The sequence below is a fragment of the Gouania willdenowi genome, chromosome 24, assembly GCF_900634775.1.
Source record: "Gouania willdenowi chromosome 24, fGouWil2.1, whole genome shotgun sequence".
NCBI classification, from domain to species: domain Eukaryota; kingdom Metazoa; phylum Chordata; class Actinopteri; order Blenniiformes; family Gobiesocidae; genus Gouania; species Gouania willdenowi.
The window spans coordinates 16091448-16112592 of NC_041066.1; the positions used below are offsets into that span (position 1 = coordinate 16091448).

The 21145-nt window shown below is 39.1% G+C and overlaps 1 protein-coding gene across 1 annotated transcript; it reads left to right on the top strand.

Moving 5' to 3' along the window:
• Positions 1-9280: 9280 nt before the first annotated feature.
• On the top strand, positions 9281-20379 carry dll4 (delta-like 4 (Drosophila)). Its single transcript, XM_028440053.1, has 11 exons — positions 9281-9772; positions 9890-10153; positions 10508-10565; positions 11195-11458; positions 15281-15341; positions 16765-16895; positions 17072-17241; positions 17338-17557; positions 18019-18757; positions 18914-19022; positions 19455-20379. The coding sequence occupies exons 1-11, from the start codon at positions 9719-9721 to the stop codon at positions 19458-19460; spliced, it is 2076 nt and encodes a 691-aa protein (XP_028295854.1). The 5' UTR covers positions 9281-9718; the 3' UTR covers positions 19461-20379.
• Positions 20380-21145: the final 766 nt, after the last annotated feature.

The following is a 21145-nucleotide window of genomic DNA, read 5'->3' on the forward strand; positions in this document are numbered from 1 at the left end:
CTGTCACTGATCGACGGGGAGGTTTGTGCCTGGGGAGGGATTTCACTTTCAATTTGTTACTAAACTCATAATTTAGTTATTTATTTATTGTTTTAAATTGATTTCTGCAACACTGCACTAATGCTGACATTTTTTTTTTTAAGTATTCCAGTCCTTCTACTATTTAAATAAATATTAAAAGCTCTTTTCTCACATTGAATGATATCTGCTGCTGTCACTATATTTAGTCTGTATAGCCTGTGTTTCCATGGCTACAACAGTTTAAGTGTGGTGAGGGCAGCAAACCTATATAACACAAACCTGTCTATTACCTATAATCTCTATCAAAGCAAACAAACCTGGTGACTTTTTAGAACATTATCCAAAGGGAAACAACTTTTTTACCTCTTCAATATTCTCATTATTATCAAAGCATTTTAATATTCCATGATTATTGATTACTAATGATGCAAGTCATAATATGTGTCTGAGTCAATAACAGAAGGGGGGGTTTAACAAATCCACCATGAGGGAGGATTAACAGAAAAAGCCTTTACTGGACAGACAGCAACGCTACAGCACCTCATAAACCCTGTAGTCCAGGGATGAGCAGGGGCCACAAAAATGTTATTTTCTGATCCAAGGGCCACATTATTAACATTCATTAGGCATTGAGAATAATGACCAATCTGAGCAATAATACAGGGATTGTTTTATTTGTTGTATTTTTGTACATTTTTTATGTCATTTTATACATTTTCATCTCATTTTGTGTGTTTGCTTTGTGTTTTATTGGAGTAAGTATGATCATATAATATTGTTGTCTATTGTCCCTTGTAATATTTTTTGTCATTTTGGGTTTGCTTGTTTTATTTATTTATTTATTTATTTATTTATTTATTTATTTATTTATTTATTTATTTATTTATTTTGGGGGGGTTCTTTGTTGTTTTATTTTTTTGTTATTTTTCTTCATATTTACAGTTTTTTTTTTTTTTTTTTTTTTTTTCAGTTTTGTGCGTTTACTTCAGGGGCTACAAAAAAAATGAAACAGTGGCCCTAAAGCAGAAAACCCTAAAACCATCGGGGTATTCTAAAATTCTAAACCTAAACTATAAATCTCATTCACACGTAAAACCTAATGAGTGCAATGGAAACTGGCCGTTGTCTCTTTCCATTTTGTCACCGTGTTTTTTTTTATACAGTGAATATATTGACAATGATGATGATGGAACCAGTTTTCCTGGAGTCACGTCGTGTTGCCGGTGTACTCGTCTAAAGGCCAGGTCAGTGCTGGTACGCCGCTGTTTTCTGTAAACAGCAACAAGTCAGAGACAGAAAAGAAAGTTCCAAAACAGAAGATGAGGGAAGTAGTCGGATAAGTCCCAATGTCAGCAGGACATGGTTAAGCAGCACCAGCATTGTTAAATATGTCTCAGAAACAATCTGCTTTTCTGTAATAGAAATTCTAAGAACATCTGACCAAACTTTTACATTAGTTTCAAAACTAATATTAACCACCTCACCCTTTACGGGTCACTTCCTTCACCCGTACCTTAAAGAAATTAGAAATCCAGAGGAACTCTTTCATGTAGCGACTTCTTTTAAAGGGCCCCATCAGGTGTGGCTCCCATGGGATTCAGGGCCCTACCGGGTCTTGAAGCTCTGCCACTGAAGAGCAGAGCTATAAATCTTCCTCCCTCCTCAGTTCTTACTGAACACGTCATTGTCAATCTGCTGCAACATATTGGCCTCCTCTCACTTTAAACGAGATTTACGATACATTTACCATAAAGCCCAGCTGGACTTCAAATATGAGCTGCGCTGAGGACAGCGAATGGGACCGGGGCCTCTCAATCAATATAACAGCTGGTCCGTCAACCGGCTTAGCATGAACGATCAAATAAATACGACCAACCATGAGCATGCGTAGTGTAACAGTAACTCAGTCTACTGTCATATTGACACAACGTGAAAGTCTAAATGCATTTAACCTGACGCACCTCACCATCTATAACACTTGTGTCAAACTGAAGGCCCGGGGGCCAAATCCGGCCCTTTAGAGCAGGGATGGGCAACTCTATCACAGCGCGGGCCACAAAAATGTGATTGTATCTGATCCGAGGGCATCATTATCAACATCCATGTCAGCATTTAGAATAATAATATAAGGGGAAAAAAGGGTTTTGTCTTCTTATTGTCTTTTATTGTGGTTTTGCCAGTTTTTTTTGTCATTTTTAGTGTTTTTGGAGTCACTATGTGTGTTTTTGCTATTTTTGGGTTTATTTTTCTGTCATTTTCAGCATGTTTGTTGTTGACTTGTCACTTCCTGTATTTTTGTTCTCGTTTTTTGTATTTTCCTGTCATTTTGTGCAATTTTGTTGGCAATATGTGTGTATTTGGAGTTATTCTGTAATGTGTTGTTTTTGTGTGTTTTTGAAATCATTTTGTTTATTATGTGGTTGCTGTGTCTGTCTTTGTTGTGATTTTGTGTTTAACGAGTCATTTTGTGTATTTTTGGGATTTGTGTGTACTTTGTGTATTTGTCAATTTGTGTGTTTTAGGAGTTATTTTGTGTATTATGCCGGGCTTTGTATTCCTTACAACTTCTTGAAATATGATTTTTGGGGATTTGTTTTGGGGGCCCCTGGGCTGCCAGTTACCCATGTCTGCTTTAGAGCATCCAATTTGGCCCACAGGAGAGAATAAACATGAGTTTTTTTGTAAATTACCAAATAATCCAGTTGTAGATATCTCAAAGTCACCAATATAATGAAACGATATAATATTTTTAGGGGCTTGCAGGTTTTCTTTGTTAATATCACATGAATGCAGTCATTTTGAATGGAAAATTGTGGAAAGAACTCTCAATTTTTCCACAAATCTTGCAATTTCCCACAAAAGATTCCACAAAATTCCTCTAAATTACACAAAGATTGGTTAAAAAAAATCAAGAATTTTTGAGGTGAACATCTGGCAGGGACTGATATTTAAAACTATGGCACAATTGATGTTAAAATTGTTCTTTTTTCCACCTAAAATCTGTGGCCCAATTGAGATCAAACTGGTCTATATTTGGTCCCTGAAATAAAATGAGTTTGACACCCCTGATTTATAATTATATTGCTTACATATTACGGAGATTATATAAATCTCCGTGATTTCCGTATTGTAATTCATTTCATTCCTCCACTTTGCTATTATTGTCATGTTTCAGGCTCAGATGCTGTCACGGAAATCTCGTAAAAGCCGCACAACAAAGGGAGGAGCTGAAATCAGAGCAGCATTCTTGCCTCATTTTTAATACGGCTAATTCTTCACATTCCACTGACAACAATAGATTTTCCAGTATCTGTTCAATCCAAGCAAACTGTCATTTCCTCACAGAAAGCGGTTTCTTCTATGAGAACGGTTCCTAAATGATGAGAACAGCAAATGTGTTCTCCACAACTGCACAAAGCATTATGACGCCAGCAGACACCCCCAGGACTTGTCGTTGCTAAAGCGTGAGTCCCCTGCAGAGGGGAAGCAGATCAGACGTCAGCTTATACACACTGAGCTTTCTTTTTTTCCAACTTCCATGACACCCACATGCAAGCATGGAGTCGCACACGTGCAAACATCAAAGCGTTTGGCTCGAGACTTGATCGTGAGCCACAATCTGGTCAGTGTTGCTGAAAAGCATAATAAATGCAGGTTGTGGTATATAGAAGGAAACGGGTCAGAATAGCGTCGGTATGTGCCACACCACAGCAGTTGGTTTGTTATGGGCTCCAGTTGCTGCCTGGCATTGCGTAAGTGTGCGAGCATACAATGCATTTTGAGTGAAGGATGTTAAAAATAAAACTACAGAAAGCATTTGTTGACAGGAGCCTAACCCAGCCTTAGCTTCTCTGCTGGAAATGGGTTGTGGCTGTGGACATCGTGTGACATGTGATTCCCCACAGTTCACTTTTTACACAATTAATCACACTGAGAACTCTGGAAGATATTCCCCAAGAATATTTTGGGTGAACTGGATAACCTTACATTAGTAGACATGGATTAAAAAATGCGGTTGACAGCATTGAGATAAAGGCACACTCCGTACTATATACTCCAAACTCAATGAGTACTGTATATACTTTCTACTCTATACTATGATTAGGATGATGACCATACAACGACAAACACCAGAAGCACACAGAGGCTAAATATCTTTGTTGATTCTCCACCTTTGAAAGTTCTGAAAGCATTTTAAATGAGAAAGAGACCAAATAATATCAACATGTGGTCATTTAATCCAGTGTTTCTCAAATGGGGGTACGTGTACCCCTAAGGGTATGCAATGACACTACATGGAATACTTGAGAGAGTCAGTCTTGGTCCCACCCCAGGCATGATATGACTGTAAATGATAAAAACTAGAAATAAATCTATTAAGGAGCCACTAAATCAGTGGTTTTTCCAACCTTGGGTTCGAGATCCCATGTGGGGTTGAATGGAGTTTATATGGGGTCTCCTAAAATATCTGAAAAATTCAAATTGATTTTTAAATGTTTTTAATTATTATTCTTTTTTTTTAATTAACCAGCACACAATCTTATACAACTGTTTTTCTATACTTTCACTTTGTAAACATGTAAATCTAGTTCAACTAAAAATTGATCAAAAACTAATTCTAGAAAAAAATGTCTTTGGGGTCACCAGAAATTCTTAATATAAAAATTGGGTCATGATCCAAGAAAGGTTGGGAACAACTGCACGTAATAATATTCCTTTCCACTTATTTACAAAATGAGATTCTTTAAAATGTGTGTTATCACTCGTTCATTCCATCATTATGCTCTATAGTTGTTTTTAAAAAAATTTAAGCAAAATGTAGTAGTTGGACAAAGGGGGTACTGGGATTCAGAAATAAGAGAAAAGGGGATACTTGAGTCAAAAAAGCTTGCGAACCACTGATTTAATCCATAAATCTGACAGAAACACATTTCATACCGACATTTCGGAGATTTTCAAAAACCCTCCATTGTGCTACTGACAAAACTTCTTGTTAACTTCAAAACAAGAGCCCCAAGAAGAGATGCTTTTATTTTGAAAAGGTCCCAGGACGATTTTACATTCCACTCGCCACGCATCATGGGGCGGTTGAGTATGACTAGTGTGCCCACTGTGCATGTCCCGATATAGTACACATCCGGGTATTTCTTGTATACTATCTAATGTGAACGCACTACATACTTATTTTGACGTCAGACTTAGTATGAGTAGTATGTTAGTATGACATTTCGAACACAGCCAAAGTATATCTCACTTGTGTGATTTGTATCAACTGTATTTTAAAAAGTCTGTATGTTTCTCTACACGGGGAGACTTTTGTGTTATCAGCTGCCTACTACACACTGCAATCATCACACTGTTTTATGACTGTTTCATGCGAGCTGGACTGGGGACAGATGCGTATAAAAACGAGATAAGAAAGGTAACGTCCATGATTAAAAGCCATTATTGGCAGGCAATAACCTGAAATCACGACTTGAGCCGTTCACCCGAGACAAAAAGCAAATATATTAAAGTGTAGCACAGGCACAAAGAATCAGTTTTCAATCACCTCATTAAATCACAAAGAATCACCAACACCATAAAGTCAACACATTGCATTTGCAGCCCAGAGCATATAGACACAGAGAAAAGGCCGCGGGGCACGGGGCTCACCAAACCAATTCCATTGTGTCTCCATGGACCCATTTGAGACACAACAGGTGTGTCAATATGACAAGCATTCAGCCGATCCGACGTGTCTGCCTCGTATAAACACTGAATAAATATAGATGCTCTCCATTTTCACTCTCAGCAATGCACAGCTTCCACACAAAAACAATAGAACAAATGCAAATACACCAAGGGCAGTCAGAGTTCAAAGCAAAAAAAATGACAAAGAAATAAGCGTCTCAATTCAGTTTGCCCAGGGAAACTGGTTTGATTCATGGCACTTTGTTATCTTTATCATTTCATGAATTTTAATGATCCCTGAGGAAATGTTAGGGATGCTACCTTTAAGCTGTGTGTTTAAATAAGCCTCGGGTATGTTAGTGTTACATTCCATATTTAGATTTTGGTTTGTCTTTTTTTTTGTTGTGTGATCTTCTATTTGTCTAGCTGCCAAGAGACTACAGTGCAGATTAAGATCCATCTATAGCTAATGCCGTCATGTTGGTGTTTGTACTATTTTTTTGCTGTTTCCTAATGTGCATTGTCCCTTTCGTACATAAAAAAAATAGCAATATTAGGTGACTCGACGTCTCTAAATGAAGAAAATAAAAAAATTGATTATCTCTCTGTGATGTAGGTATTTCCATAGTGTGTATGGAATCACCTCCTGTACTCTTACAATGCTTACTTTAAAGAGTAATTCAAGGACGCCTTAATTATGGGCGGGGCTGCTGGAGTAGTTAAGACACGCCCAGTCTATAAAACAATCTATGCTACGCTAACTATCAACTCAATACTCACTAAACCTCTCTATTCAGAATGATCTCAATGCAATCTACTCGCCACAGATTACAGAGTCCACAGGTGCTAGTTTTTATAGAAGGGGGGGCGGGGCTAAACAGTGGCGGTTCATGATTGAACAAGCCACCAAAACATCACAAACCACCATTCTCAGCCAATAGCAAAATTCAATAATAACCAGTTTTCATCCTATAGAGGGCAGTCACTCTTACATTTTTAGAACAAAATACGACAAATTAAAATACAAGTTGGACAAGAATCAATCAACAACATTACTTCATACCTAAATACATTTGTTTTCAGCAGATAAAAAGTGGTTTGGTTAGTTACATTTTAATTATTTAATGTAAAAAATTCAATCAACAGATTTTGTTCAGTTACTCCCACTATAATTCTCACATTAGATTTGCATTAAAGCTGCAATATGTAACTTTTTTTTGGCATCATTTGGTCAAAAATCCATAATCATCTTTGAGCATATTGTAATCCAAAGTGTTCTGAGTGGACAGTGCATCTATTCTCCTTCTCCTGGCTCTGTAAAATGAACTTCGAACACAGGCAGCCGTGTGATCATCGGCGACGGCAGGAGCCGCTGCTTAGGACAGTAACTACAGAGTGATACATGTATTCATGTACGAGTCTCTAAAACACCGGAAAAATCTCCAGTAACACAAGATAAAGTCCATACACTTGTCACTAGTCTATATTGAGAAAAAAAAAGTCGCTAAGAGCGTCCACAAAAGACACCGGTATGGGAGGTTGAAATTCGGTTTCGGTTCCAAAACGAAGCGAAGATAGGATTCTGCGAACTGCAGCTTTAACTGTCACATTACATGAGCTTTTAGCATGTTTTAGAGTAACAAAGTAATAATAATACATCTTAAACAATTGTGGTATTTGACATGAAATTATATATATATATATATATATTTTTTGATCAATCAATGAAAATATTGGGTCAAACTGCTCTGAAGTCTACATACCAGCTCTATCACATGCCATTTACCCTCTTTACATAGCTGTTACATGTCTGTTATTATTTAATGGGCATCTTCCATCCTATTGATATAGTGTTCCAGAGGAAAGACTAATTGTTTATGACAAATTTAGAAATCAAAACTTTAAGTTTGTATTTATTTTTTTCATTATTATTATTCATTATTTTTTCATCTAAAAGTTGACCAGGTTCAATGGCAACAGATTACAAGTGAACCATATTAACCCACTCACATCAAACTATTCCTTTTAATCCAATGACTGTTTTTGCAACAATGTAACCTATATATTCAATTCAATTTGTTTTCATTGAGATCAAACACTAAGAGTGTTTTTTTTTTAATCATGTTGCTAAAAGGTTTTGCTGAACCTGTTTTTTTTTTTTCTTCTTCTTCTTCTTATTAATGTATTCAATATAATTAAATTACTGCAGTTCTGTCTTACAAACTAATACTAAGTTGAATCTGGATGAGCAGGTTGTAGAAAATTGGCTTGTCTCCTTCATGAACAGACGATGGTCTGCCAGTCTGTCACCAGATGGTAAAGGAGAGACACATGGGCGATCATATAACAATTACAACCAATCAGATTGTGGGAGTCCACCAACGTATATAGAGCAAACATTGTAGAATTGCATCTATGCCAAATTTAAAATGATTCAGAATTTAAAAAAAAAAAAAAAACAATGGTTGGATCAGATTTTTTTCTAACAATTACATTAAAATCTAATAGGATACGCTTGTGTGCGCACCTGGATTTAAAAGGAGGCTTTAAATTTTTACGAGCATTTTTATTGAAGGATGATAAAACAGCGTGGAGAGATGGGAACATTTACGCACGTCAGGTTTATTGAATCTTTCATCGCAGGCCTAAAAGCCATGTGTCAGACCGGTTAGATGCACTGGTTTTCTCAAGAGGAGAGGAGGAGAAGGATTGAGGGGGCAGAAAGAGGGGCCTCATTTGCATACAGCTGAATGGTTACGTCTCCAGTCCCGCACTTTACCCCCGCATGAGGGCGAGAGAGGGACACGCGTCACAACAATAGGAGGCACGCTGCCATTAACCGTAAAATGCATGGGTGGGCATGAAAGGGCACACGCCACCAACGAGATAAAACACCCCCAAAGGGACGCGTTAGAGAAAGACGTGCGTTGTGACGTTGCACTGACCTCTGTGTCCGTGCGTAAAAGTAGAGCGCAACTAGAGGGCATTTTTATTTGAAACAAACGCCAAAATAATTATACGGTGAGTCGTGTTTTGGTTAATAATGAATCAAAGACAGTGAGATCATGTGTGACAACGATTGACACACTTTTTTTTTTTTTTTTTTTTTTTTTTTTTTTGCTGCTCCTGGTGTTTGACAAAGTTGCATCCCGAGGGAGACGCACATATGATCCCACGGGCGACTGTGCACGGCACCAGCGTTGAAGTAGGGCTAATTAGGCGTGCAATTGAGTGGAACCAAGGGCAAAAGGGTGCGCGCAGTGTAGGCAGTAATTGAATTTCTTAATATTCTGAAAGTTTCCCCTCTCCTTTTTCATTTCTTCACATTGCGCCAAATGTGTAAATGTGTGGTTTGCGTATTGTGCGTTGAAAATAAGTCAACAGATGCCGAGTCTTGTTCATAATCGCCCCCCACTATCCATGGTGGTCAGTCCTGTTAGTGTCAGTGAGTATTAAATGTGGATAATTGTAGTTGGGGTGGAAGGGAAGGGGGCTGAATATGTCAAGTGGGCGGTATCAGTTGGGTGAGTGACAGTTTATGTAATGAGCAAGGCAGAGTGAGTCTATATATCCCAGGAGGAGACGCACTACGGTTCATTCACTAGTAATAAGAGGAACGGTGTACATCCGTTGCGCACTGACGCACCGAGTTCAGCACCAAAACAATCACGGAGATACACGCACACACGGGCGCGCGCGCAATGACCATTGTGGAGTACATCACCATGCAAAGACAGGACTCCTGCTGACAGAAAGAAGCACGGCTTTTTGGATACTGATCTCACAACCTTTGGATAACTTGCAGCTTGGAGACACTTTTTGGACGCTTTTGACGCACGGAGTACTGAGAAGTCACTTGGAGCGGAGGATATATACGTTTTTCAGAGTTTTTTTTTTTTAATTTTTTATTATTGTTTTATTTTTATTTCTTGCTCTTTTATTCCTATACTTATCTCTTATTAATCCGGAATAAAAGGGTGTTGCTGCTTGGCCGGTGACGCGGCTGCCGTGGAGATAGAGAAGGATGGCAGCCTGGTTCACCTTTACCATCGCATTCAGCACCACGTTGATATCCCAGGTATGAAGAAAACAACAAAATCTCATCCCCTTAGTGGCGCTGTATTACTGATGGCGAGACAGACTAATGTACCCACATGCACTCCGCGCACTGAAATATCTCCCCTTTCTCTTTTAGGTATTTGGAGCTGGAGTTTTTGAGCTTGATCTCCACGAGTTTAAGAACCACAAAGGTTTGCTTGCAAACGGAAACGCGTGCAAACCCACCTGCAGGACTTATTTTAAAATTTGCTTGAAGAACTATCAAGCTGTGGTGTCGCCAGGTGAATGCATCTTTGGAAGTACAATGACACCCGTGCTGGGGACAAACTCTTTCACCGCCAAGAACAGTGCAGGCACTTTAAGCAAACCCATTCAGATACCCTTCAACTTTGGATGGCCGGTAGGTGCTCGGAACAACACAACCTTCATTTTACTACCTTTTAAAATAATAACAACAACAACAACAATAATAATAATAATAATAATAATAAGTGTTCCCTATTTATTATTCCATATTTTCCTTTTCCTTTTGAATTTTCTTCTTTTACTCCATATAATTAATATTACTCAGCTGCCAACAGACAGATTTAGCTGCTGGCCATAAGATTTGATCACTGTAATGTGATTGGATATTATCTTAAATTAAAAAAATAAAATAAAAAAAATAAAAAAAAAAACAGCAGCATATTAAAAAATAAGTTAAAACATGTCCAGTCTATTCTTGTTGATCATTCTAACTGTCTTTTCTCTTCAGGGCTCATTTTCATTAATAATTGAAGCTTGGGACTTGCCTTATGGAACTCTACCTGTAGGTAAGTTGGACATGCTTTTTGCCACAGGAGGGAGCTCTGCATGTAGATTTAACCCAGAAGCCCTCCCCTAAGCACTTTACCTTTCACACCAACATAAATAAAAGCCAAACATGATGGGATTCGAAACACAGAACAGTTACTTCACACTTTCCTCTCCTCCACCTGTTAATTGTTCTATATTTCACATCATTTTCACGCCTCCTTGTTCCTTTGTTGTGAACTTCAGAACACCTTTTTTTCATTCTTTTACCCAACACAATTGAACTTCCTCTGGTTTATTTTTGGCGTGGGAAAGAGCTGTGGGCTTTGGTGAGAATATTCAGTGCCTGCCAAAAACATCTGACTGCATCTTCCTGCATTTTACACCTTACGCTGTTCCGCCCTTTGGAGGAGAGGAATGAGTCTGGAAATGGTTTTCTGAAAGAGGAAATTACAACCTGAGTGTATCTCTGTTTGGATTTTGTTAAGGGATGCAGCATGATGCAGACCATGTTATTATGGTTTTTTAAAAAAAAACACAAAAAGGGTTGGCTTTTTGGACCCACAAACCATTTGGGACTTAAAATGTCTTGCTACTAAAGAATGATGACTTCCTTAAAAAAAAAAAAATGTTCTTTTTTCCCCCCCAGACACCAACAATCCAGAGCTCCTGATTAGCTTTTTTGCCATCCAAAGACAGTTGGGCGTTGGAGCCGATTGGTCTCATGACACACAGACTGAGAAGCAGAACGAGCTGAGATTTTCCTACAGATTCATTTGCAACGAAAGTTACTATGGAGAAAGTTGCTCGAGAAAATGCTCACCTAGAAACGACAGATTTGGCCACTACACCTGTACCCGGGATGGACAGCTGTCCTGTCTGCCTGGCTGGAAGGGGAAATACTGTGAAGAACGTAAGCAAATGTTCTTACATTCTTATCTTTACCTTGGTTTGAACTCATTCGGTCTCTTTGCAAATTGATTTTTAAACTTAGTTGTTTTTAATCAGGAGAAGGATGGAAAGATTGAAGTTCATTTCATGGTAAATAGCCAGATTGGCAAGAAAACGTTTAATCGTTCAAATGGGAATGTAATTAGTTTGAGGTTTTGTGAATATATAGTGAATGTGGGCTTTTAGGGAGAGGGAGCAACCCTGTTTTTTTTTTTTTACAGCTCTGAATGAGTCAAAGAAGAGGCCTTTTGCCATTAAGCTTCACAATGCCAAGGGCCCCTTGTTTTTACCAAAACAAATGAATCAAAGAGTAGATTGGTAGGAGGCACTAGTGAGAGTAATAGTTACCATGTGCTGGATGTGTGACCACATGGGTGATGGCAGATCTGTCATCCTTGTCACTTTGGTGGTGAAAGAGAAATTGGCATGTGCTATTTTGACAGTGGCGCCAAATTCTAACCAGATGGGCTCACGTGTTGCGATTACAGACGCATCAATCGCCAGTGACTACAGAAAATATACATTAGGAAGATAGATTGGACGTCTTTCACACACCATGCTTCTCCCACTCTGTCACACACGCCCATAGCAGGCTGCCCATTTAGGGTTAATGACAGGGCAGTGATTCCCAAACATGGGTACACGTAGCCAAAGGGGTACAGGAGCACATTGCAGGGGGGGGGGGGGGGGGTACTCAGAAACATTTATCAAATAATTCCAAAAATAATAGGCAAAAAAGATGCTACAGTAGTATCACATTTCTGACAATAAAAAAAACAATAATTGGTCAGCTATTTTACAAAGAAAACTTTTTTTTTTTTACTTAATAATAATGAAGTACTGGTAATCAGATGAAAATTACATTTGTATTTTTTGTTTTATTTTTTTTGAAATGCACTTATTGTTTTGAGTTTGTGGATTTGGAAACCAATAAGGAGTTTAGGAGAGCCTGCTGATACACATATGAAATTATGGAGAGGGTACGAGGGGTCAAAAAAGGTGAGGAATCACTCGAATTGGTTCCACTAATTCAGGATTAAAATGACTGAAATTCAAACACTATTGGTATATTTAAATGTCCCACTAAGAAAAGGGAAATAGTAACTTTAACCTGGTTAAATGTGAACTTCGACGTGCAGTTTGTAACCAAAGAAAAACAATATGTGTAAATTATTACCTTGGAAATGCCTTGTGTCTACGCGCGTGCCCAGTAACGTAACCCGGGTGAGGAGGGGAGGGGCGGGCGAGAGCACCTGTGGGCGGTGCCTGCGCGGCTTGCACGCGCCAAGGTTAGTCGCGGCATTATTTTCCGCCACGCGCCGCCGGTGCTCGGTCCCCTCCATTGTTGAGCGCGCGCTAGTAGCAGCTGCAAATGTGGTTGTGGCCCGACCACAAACAACAATAGTGACAGCTGTCTGCTATTGAGAGCGAGCATCTGTTCAGGACTAAAGCGGCTCTGCTTACTGTCAGCAGCCTCACATGTTGTCCTGCTCGTTTCAGTGTCAGGAGAACTTTAAAGCACAGGGCAAACAAAACTCTCCACCAGGCAGCTGGAGGTGTGCTGAACAGGTTTGGATCAAATCAAGGCTTCTGAGGAAAGTTGAGACCGACTGTGGCCTCATGGGGGGCTATTTCTAGAAAATAAGGCCGACATAGGCAACTGGCGGCCCGGGGGCCACATGTAGCCTTCGGTCTAATTTTGTGCGGCCCCCCAAAACAAATCCCCCACAAAAAAAATTGTACAGTATTTCAAGTAGTTGGAAGGAATAAAAAGCTCAACATACTACACGGAATAACTCCCAAAACACAGAGATTGACAGCAAAGTACACAAAACAAAAATACACAAAATGACTCGTGAAACACAAAATGACAACAAACCGTTTAAACAAACAAAATAACAACGGAAAACACACAAAAAACAACAACACATTACAGAATAGCTCCAAAGACACACGAACTGTCAGAAAAATTGCACAAAATGACAGGAAAACCCAGAAAAACACAACAAAAATACACAAAGTGACCCCAAAAATGCACAAATTGGCAACATAAATGCAGAAATTGACAGAAAAACACACAAAATTACAACAAGAGCATAAAAAAAAATCATACATAATGACTCCAAAAACACATAAAATTAAAAAGTGACAAAACCACAGACAAAAACAAAAAGACGAAACCCTTTTTCCCCATGTGTTCATGCTCTAATTGGCATTATTCTAAATGCTCACATGAATATTGATCATGTGGCCCTCGGATCAGTTGCAATCATATTTTTGTGGCCCCCACTGTAATGTAGTTGTCATCCCTGAAATAAGGACTGTGTAGCCATTATTAGTTATTGGGAAGGATGCATAAGGTTTGTCTGCTGTGAATAGTCTACTATAATATATTGTTATTTTATTATATAGCTTTATATATTTGTTAGATTAGAGAAAAAAAAATGACACCCTATCCACTAGAGCTGCTCTAATAATCAAATTTAATCGTGATCATGATTTTGGTTGCCGCAATTGAATAAAATTTACCAAAGGCAAACAAAATAAATACATTAATAAATGTAAATATTGCAGACAATCAGATTGAAATTCTTTTTTTTTTAGTATAATTCTTATTTAAAGCTTCATTTTGCACTGTAAACTGTACACAAACTGTATTGTTTATTTAAAAGTAGCTTAATAAAAACAGTTTTTTCTCTTAACATGATAAACAATTGTCATTATCTTGATTACAATATTGATCAAAATAAACGTGATTATCATTGTTGCCATAATCGCGCAGCCCTACTATCCACCATATTCCTGGATCCACAACTTTTTAAATCAAGTAGGCTAATTGTAGTAAGTGGCAGTCAGCTAATCAATATAAGTGGTGTTCAAAAATAAAATAAAGACCTAATAATAGATTGTCATCCTGTTCCGTAGACCCCTAAAAGATAAAGCAGGAAGTTGAATGACAGAAACGTCCTTGCAGAGCATGAAATGACACGATAATGGTTCCAGTTACTGCTTAATACACTCTTGTCCTGAAAAAAAATGCCTCTAAACCTGCTCCTTTATTTTGGTTAAATATAATAACAATAATATAATAATACACTTTATTTATATAGCATTTTTCAAAATACATGTTACAAAGTGCTTTGCAAAGGCAGCTATACATTAGAAAATAAAATGTATAAAGTTTTGATCAGAGTTTAAAAAACAGAAACAAGTTAGAAGTGACTAAAAATCAGGGAAGGCTCTCTGATCAAACTCAACTCAACTTTATTTACATAGCGCAAATTACAACAAAGTCATCTAAGAGCGCTTAACAAAATATAAAGAGCCAACAAGATCCACATGAACAAGCATAAAAGTATAATAATGTGCAAAATATAAGTTGTTTACCTTACTTGAATGTAAATCTTTGCTTTTGAAGCGCCGTTAAAACCCCCACAAAAAATGAGAAGGTGTTTAATATTGGAAAAACAGACAAAATAAAGAAGTTGCACCTATAATTTAAAAAAAAATTATAATTCAAATTGGGGATAAGGTCAATAAATACCACTTTTAATTCCCATTCATATGTCCCTAAAACTGTAAACAAATACCTTATTGTTGTTGTTATTTTCTGCATAAATCTGAAAAGTATAAAATATGATTGTCTTGAGCATTACTTGCCAAACATTGACACTTATGAACATCTCACAGGGCAAAAATAGACCAATTGAGGTCATATACTGTATATATTACATTTGATAAAAAAAATTTCAATACTTATGATGCCTTTGTCTTATCCCTTCAGCTATCTGTCTCGAGGGCTGCAGCGAAAGGCATGGCAACTGCTCCAAACCTGGCGAGTGTGTGTAAGTATTAATAATTATGACCTGTTCATATATACGTGTTGCTAAAGGAACACATGTGGCAACAATGCAAGCTAGTTTGACACGGTAAGCTTTGGTTATGCTGGAGGTACTGCGTGTTGTTTCTAGATTCACATCATCGCACTGTTAATGATTAATAAGCGTGGTCAAAGTTCACAATATCACCACAGAACTTTCCCTGCATCACATTCGTGTTACTACTATGAAAAAAAAAAACTTCCCACCACTAAAATGAACCCAGAATGTTCAACACAGTGACAAAAAAAAAAACTGACCCCATGATTCCCCGTGATGTGCACAGTTGTTACTTGAACTGTGTCAAGATGACAAAGGAAAAATTTCACGTGGTAGCATTTTATTATTTATTTATTATTATCTTACATTTTTATTGGGTATATTTGGATACACTACTACACAAACAAATAAAAAGAACAAAAAATATATATACTATTTGAAAGTTTGTCTCAGTTCCTGCATTTTATCAGTTTTCACACGAGTCCTTTCCAGTTTCTTCTTTCAGTCTTTAGCTGTGTTTCCATTACTCTTGGAAATGCGCAAAATCTAAATAGCGCAGCAAACTGGTGATGGAAACACCAGAATTTGGAAAAAAAAAAAAAGACTCAAATATCGCTAAAAAGTTTTGAGTCTTTCATGAGGAGGAATTTCAGACGTTTCAATATTGAAATGTGTCGCAAAAGCGCCACGGAGACACTTTTTCCGCAAATATACGCCACAGAACATGACGTACCTGGTCACATGATCACTTCTCTCCAAGAAAGCATGACACAGTATGTGTAAACAGAGGAGGAGACCGAGACGTTTCTTAGCATTACACTTTAAGATTATTTGTCCCACATTAGACGTGAATCAACAAAAGTATGCGGAGTGTTATCAGGAGGTTTGGAGCGTCCGTCTTTCTGCAGCAAAGTCACGCGGGATGAGATTTCACGGGAGTTACGAGGCTCCAGCCCAAAGAAACGTTCAATGGAAACATGTTCAAAATGCAACTATACTTTATCGACATTTAGAAATATCGCTTTTATTTTGCGAAAATCTGTAATGGAATCTAAGCTATTGTCACTGTGTTTCGCCTTGAACAACATCCACTCCTCCCATTTAATTTTCATCTGTGCTTCTTATAGTCTCAAGCGATGTGTCAGTTTTTCCATGATGAAGATTTCCTCTATTGTTCTTACAATGTTTTTTAACATCTAAAATGAACGTTATTCAAGCACAAGGCACAGCCCAAGTCCTTACACACAAAGGGTGTCATTACATTAACTTTGACTGACGATAGACAACTTCATTCATGATGTAGAGCCCTGCACGTGTCGCATAACTGACAAAATATGAATAAATGAATGTTTATAACATGAACAATAACATTTCATTAATTGTTTTCCAGCTGCAGAGATGGTTGGCAGGGTCCATTCTGCGACGAGTGTAAGAAGTACCCGGCCTGCAAGCACGGAACCTGCCACCAGCCATGGCAGTGCAACTGCCAGGAGGGCTGGGGAGGCGTATTCTGTGACCAAGGTACAACGAGACAACTTGGTCTGCGGTTTCTTCGCTCTCAAATTACTTGCACTCTGTTTTCATTAGTAAATTAAGTTTCCTCTAAAGCATGTAATGATTAGCTTTACACAGATCCGACACGGACAGTGCCTTGCATTGCACCTTGTAAACAAACTGCTCTCTTTTCTCCCCTACAGACCTAAACTTCTGCACCCACCACCATCCCTGTGGGAACGGTGCCACCTGCATGAACACTGGGCAGGGAAGTTATACATGCACTTGTTTACCTGGTTTCAAAGGGGTCAACTGTGAACTAGAGATGCAGGAGTGCGATAGCAACCCCTGCAGGAACGGAGGAATCTGCACAGTAAGTAGAAGATTCATTATGGGTCCTTAGGTTTCAGAACGTACACATTTCGTCTTGATTTGCTAAGTCTTTTCTTCTTTTTCTTTCCGGTTTAAGAATCTAGAGAGTGGTTACGAGTGCAGCTGTCCCCGAGGTTTTGACGGCTCCCACTGCGAGCACAGCCATCTGACATGTGCAGACTCCCCTTGTTTCCACCAAGGCAAGTGCTGGGAGAAGGACAATGGCCGTAGTTACATGTGTGAGTGTCCGCGGGGCTACACTGGACTCAACTGTGAAAAGAGAGTGGACAAGTGCACGTCGCTTCCCTGTGCTAATGGTATGGCCTTCCTTTCCTCTTTGCCCCCACCTTTCTGAACTTCCCCTACACTTTCACCCCCCTTCTCCCAATTCCTGCAACTGGAAGCCATGTGGAACAACAGGAATTGGTGGGAACTTGGTATCTATTGTCCTCCATATAAACATTCAACAGCTCAGAGCAACAGCTTGTAAATGTCACCACAGCTTGCTACATTTGTTGATGAAAGAGGACAAAATATCCAGTGCAGTTCAATTTCTGCCTCTTTGTAAACATGAAAGGCTCTGAGATTGTTCTGCATTGTTAGAACAATACACAGGCCTGTGGTCTCACTGCAGTTGTGATGGAGATGTGTGAATTCAGACGGCCTCATGGGAAAACTTTATGGAAAACACATTCTCTGTGTGAAATGTTTCTCTGTTTTGGATGTGTTAAAAATGATGCAATGGCTGGGGTTTAACTCTCTGCTTCCTTTTCCCCAGGTGGTCTGTGCCTGATACACGGCGGGATGCGCATGTGCAGCTGCCGCGCAGGATTTACTGGCCAACGCTGCGAAATTAACATCAATGAATGTGCCGGTAACCCCTGTCTTAATGGAGGCACTTGCCAGGATCGGATCAACGACTACACCTGCACGTGTCCTGCTGGTTACACTGGCCGAAACTGCGACAGAGTCCTGGACGAGTGTTCCCTACAGCCCTGCCTCAACGGGGGTCTCTGCACGGGAGGCAGCGGACCAGGCCAAACTCCCGCAACCTGCATCTGCCCGTCTGGTTTTACAGGACCGCGATGCGACTTTTTCGCCGCAGTCAATTCTCCTGTGACCAACGGGGAGATTCAAGACAGCTTCCAGTGGGCGGCCATTTCTCTGGCTGTGGGTCTGGTGGCTCTGCTGGTGCTGCTGTGTATGGTGGGCTTGGCACTGAGGCACATCCGCAGACAGAACCAGAGACAGAGGCGAGAAACGGACACTATGAACAACTTGTCCAATGCTCAGAAGGATAACCTTATCCCGGCATCGCAGCTGAAAAACACCAACCAGAAGGTCAGCCTGGAGGTGGACTGTGACACGGAAAAATCGAACTTTATTCATAAAAACTACCACTTGGACCCTTATAATTCCAAATCAAAAGAGTTCCAGGATGAAAAGTCTCAGGAGGAGAAAAGGATAATTTATGAAAAGTGTTTAGAAGATAAAGAGCCTTTGAGTAGAATGTACAGGTAAGTCTTCTATTATTTAACCCAACCATTACTTTTACCTTTGTCTTAAAGATAGCATCTTTTTTTTCTGAGAATTCTCTTTCATCTGAACCATTTGCTTTTCTGCCGACTTCCTGTCTCTCACACACTGACTCAAATTGTGATTCTTGTTCGCAGTGAAAAGCCAGAGTGTAGGATATCTACAATATGTTCCTCAAGAGACTCCATGTATCAGTCGGTATTTGTAATAGCAGAGGAGAGAAGAGAATGTGTCATCGCGACAGAGGTAAGCCAAAAAGAAAAGCAATGTTTTCATCGCTCCTTCCTCAGTGTTTTCATTTGAAAAGCATTATGTTTCCTCTGGTGTGCTATCCCTCATAAAAGCACCAACATTCTAGACAGGGAACTGATGCTATTTGTAGAGCCGTCGCAGTCACAGCAGGAGAAAATCAAGCACAATAATGGTTTCGGTAAATCACGAGGGCTGTTCTTTGGAACCAGTTGAAGAATCCTGAAAATGTTTGCTCTCAGAGGTGCTTTTTCACTGCTGTGGCGTTTATGAGAACGCATGAGATGTTTTCATTAGAATTATAAAAGTAAATCAAACACAGACAAACTTGAGTAGACATTTTCACATTATCTGGTGCTTAACTTATATGGCGAAAATATATGGAAATTGAATTGTTTGGCTTCATTTTTTTCCTCTTTTGTCCCCTAGGTATAAACTGTGAGGGGGTCAGAAAACCACAAATGGAAGGAAAAGACACAATCAAGGCAGAATATAATATTCTGGATTGTTTACAAATGCTGAGGACAGACTTTTCGGAGTGTTTGGGACGTCCACCACTGCTCTGGAACACTTGAGAACGGGAAGGAGCAGGAAAAGCTCTGCTCTGCAAAAACAAATAGGAACAGAACTGACAAATGTTCTCCGTTGACCAATTGTTTGTATGCGAAACTTGTACAGTGAAGAACATCTGTGGGGTTGAGACAATGGTTAAATCACTCCGACTTACACAAAGTGCGAAGACTGAAAGAAAATCAGTGAAATAATTACTTTTAATCCAGGCCATACTGGACAGTGGATCATTGCCCCCCGTATCGGACCCGGTGTGTGTGATAATCATGATGACTTTGACAGCCAACCAATCAGTGACAAAAAAATAAAGGTGCCTAAGATTTGGCCCCTCCCTTACACTCACTCCTGCCAGCTTTGCCTGCTATGCAAGACTCAGGGCCAAGATGAATGGACTCACCCAACATCAGCATCCAACATCACCAACACTGAGAGTTTTGAATGTCTACAAACAAATCATCAGCTGGCAATCAAATAAAAAAGGGTGAAAATTGTATGCAGCCTAAATTTCACTCCTAGCCTTAAAAAAGGGGCTTAAATGCAAAAAAAAAAAAAAAAAAAAAAAAAAAAAATGTGTGCCCTTGTTTGTTCTTGGATCGTTTGCACTAAATAAAGAGAGGTGGCAGGAAAAATACTTTTCAATCAACCAGGATTAAAAGAAGATCTCAGCAATGCAATATTTCGGTGCAGTGCCAGCAGGATCCAAGATTAAAAACAACAACAAAAATGTGCATAGAAATATATCTTCTATGCAACCCAACTTGGGAAAAAAAAAAAAAAAAAAAAACTCAGAAAGAGACTCAAAAACATGACTGTCACAACACTGCCTGCCTATTGTAACATTTCAAAAGTACAGAACCAATAATGTAATTTTTTTAAATGACGATTTCCAGAATTTTAATTTAAATATGACACTGCTCTTTATATGTTTTATAATATTATTTTGTATATAATGCATATTTATAAGGACCAAACGTCTGAAGAATAAAACTACTTTGAAAACTGTTTGTCAGTGAATGGAAAAGAAAATATTTTTAAAGGTGTTTTAATATAAAAAAAACAAGGCATTGACTACAAATGATAATCTATGTCTCTTGTGTTTGCTTCCCCCCCCCCCACTCCCCACTGGTACCACAGAGATTTCCTAAATTGTGAGCAGGCTGTTGGATATTTCACACATTATGTATCCTGTTTTGCACAAAGCCTGTTTGGACTGAAGCATCACTACCTCAAGCAATTCCTGGAAACATTGTAGGTTCCCTTTTACCCGCCCCTTTTTCTTCTCTATCCAGGCTCTAAATTGGCTTGAAATTCAAATCCGTTTCCACGGACACCACCCCCTCAAGCTGGAAAGGGTGAAACAAAGCAGGCGTGAGGAGCAAAGGGGAACGCCTCCAGCACACACACACACACACACACACCCTCCCCAACTCCTTCTAATGCTTGCACGAGCATCCTTGTGCACACACACACACACACATACACACTCATTAAACAGATGCCAGGGGGGTGCACAGAGAGAGACTGCAGCACCATAAAAACAGCAGCATATG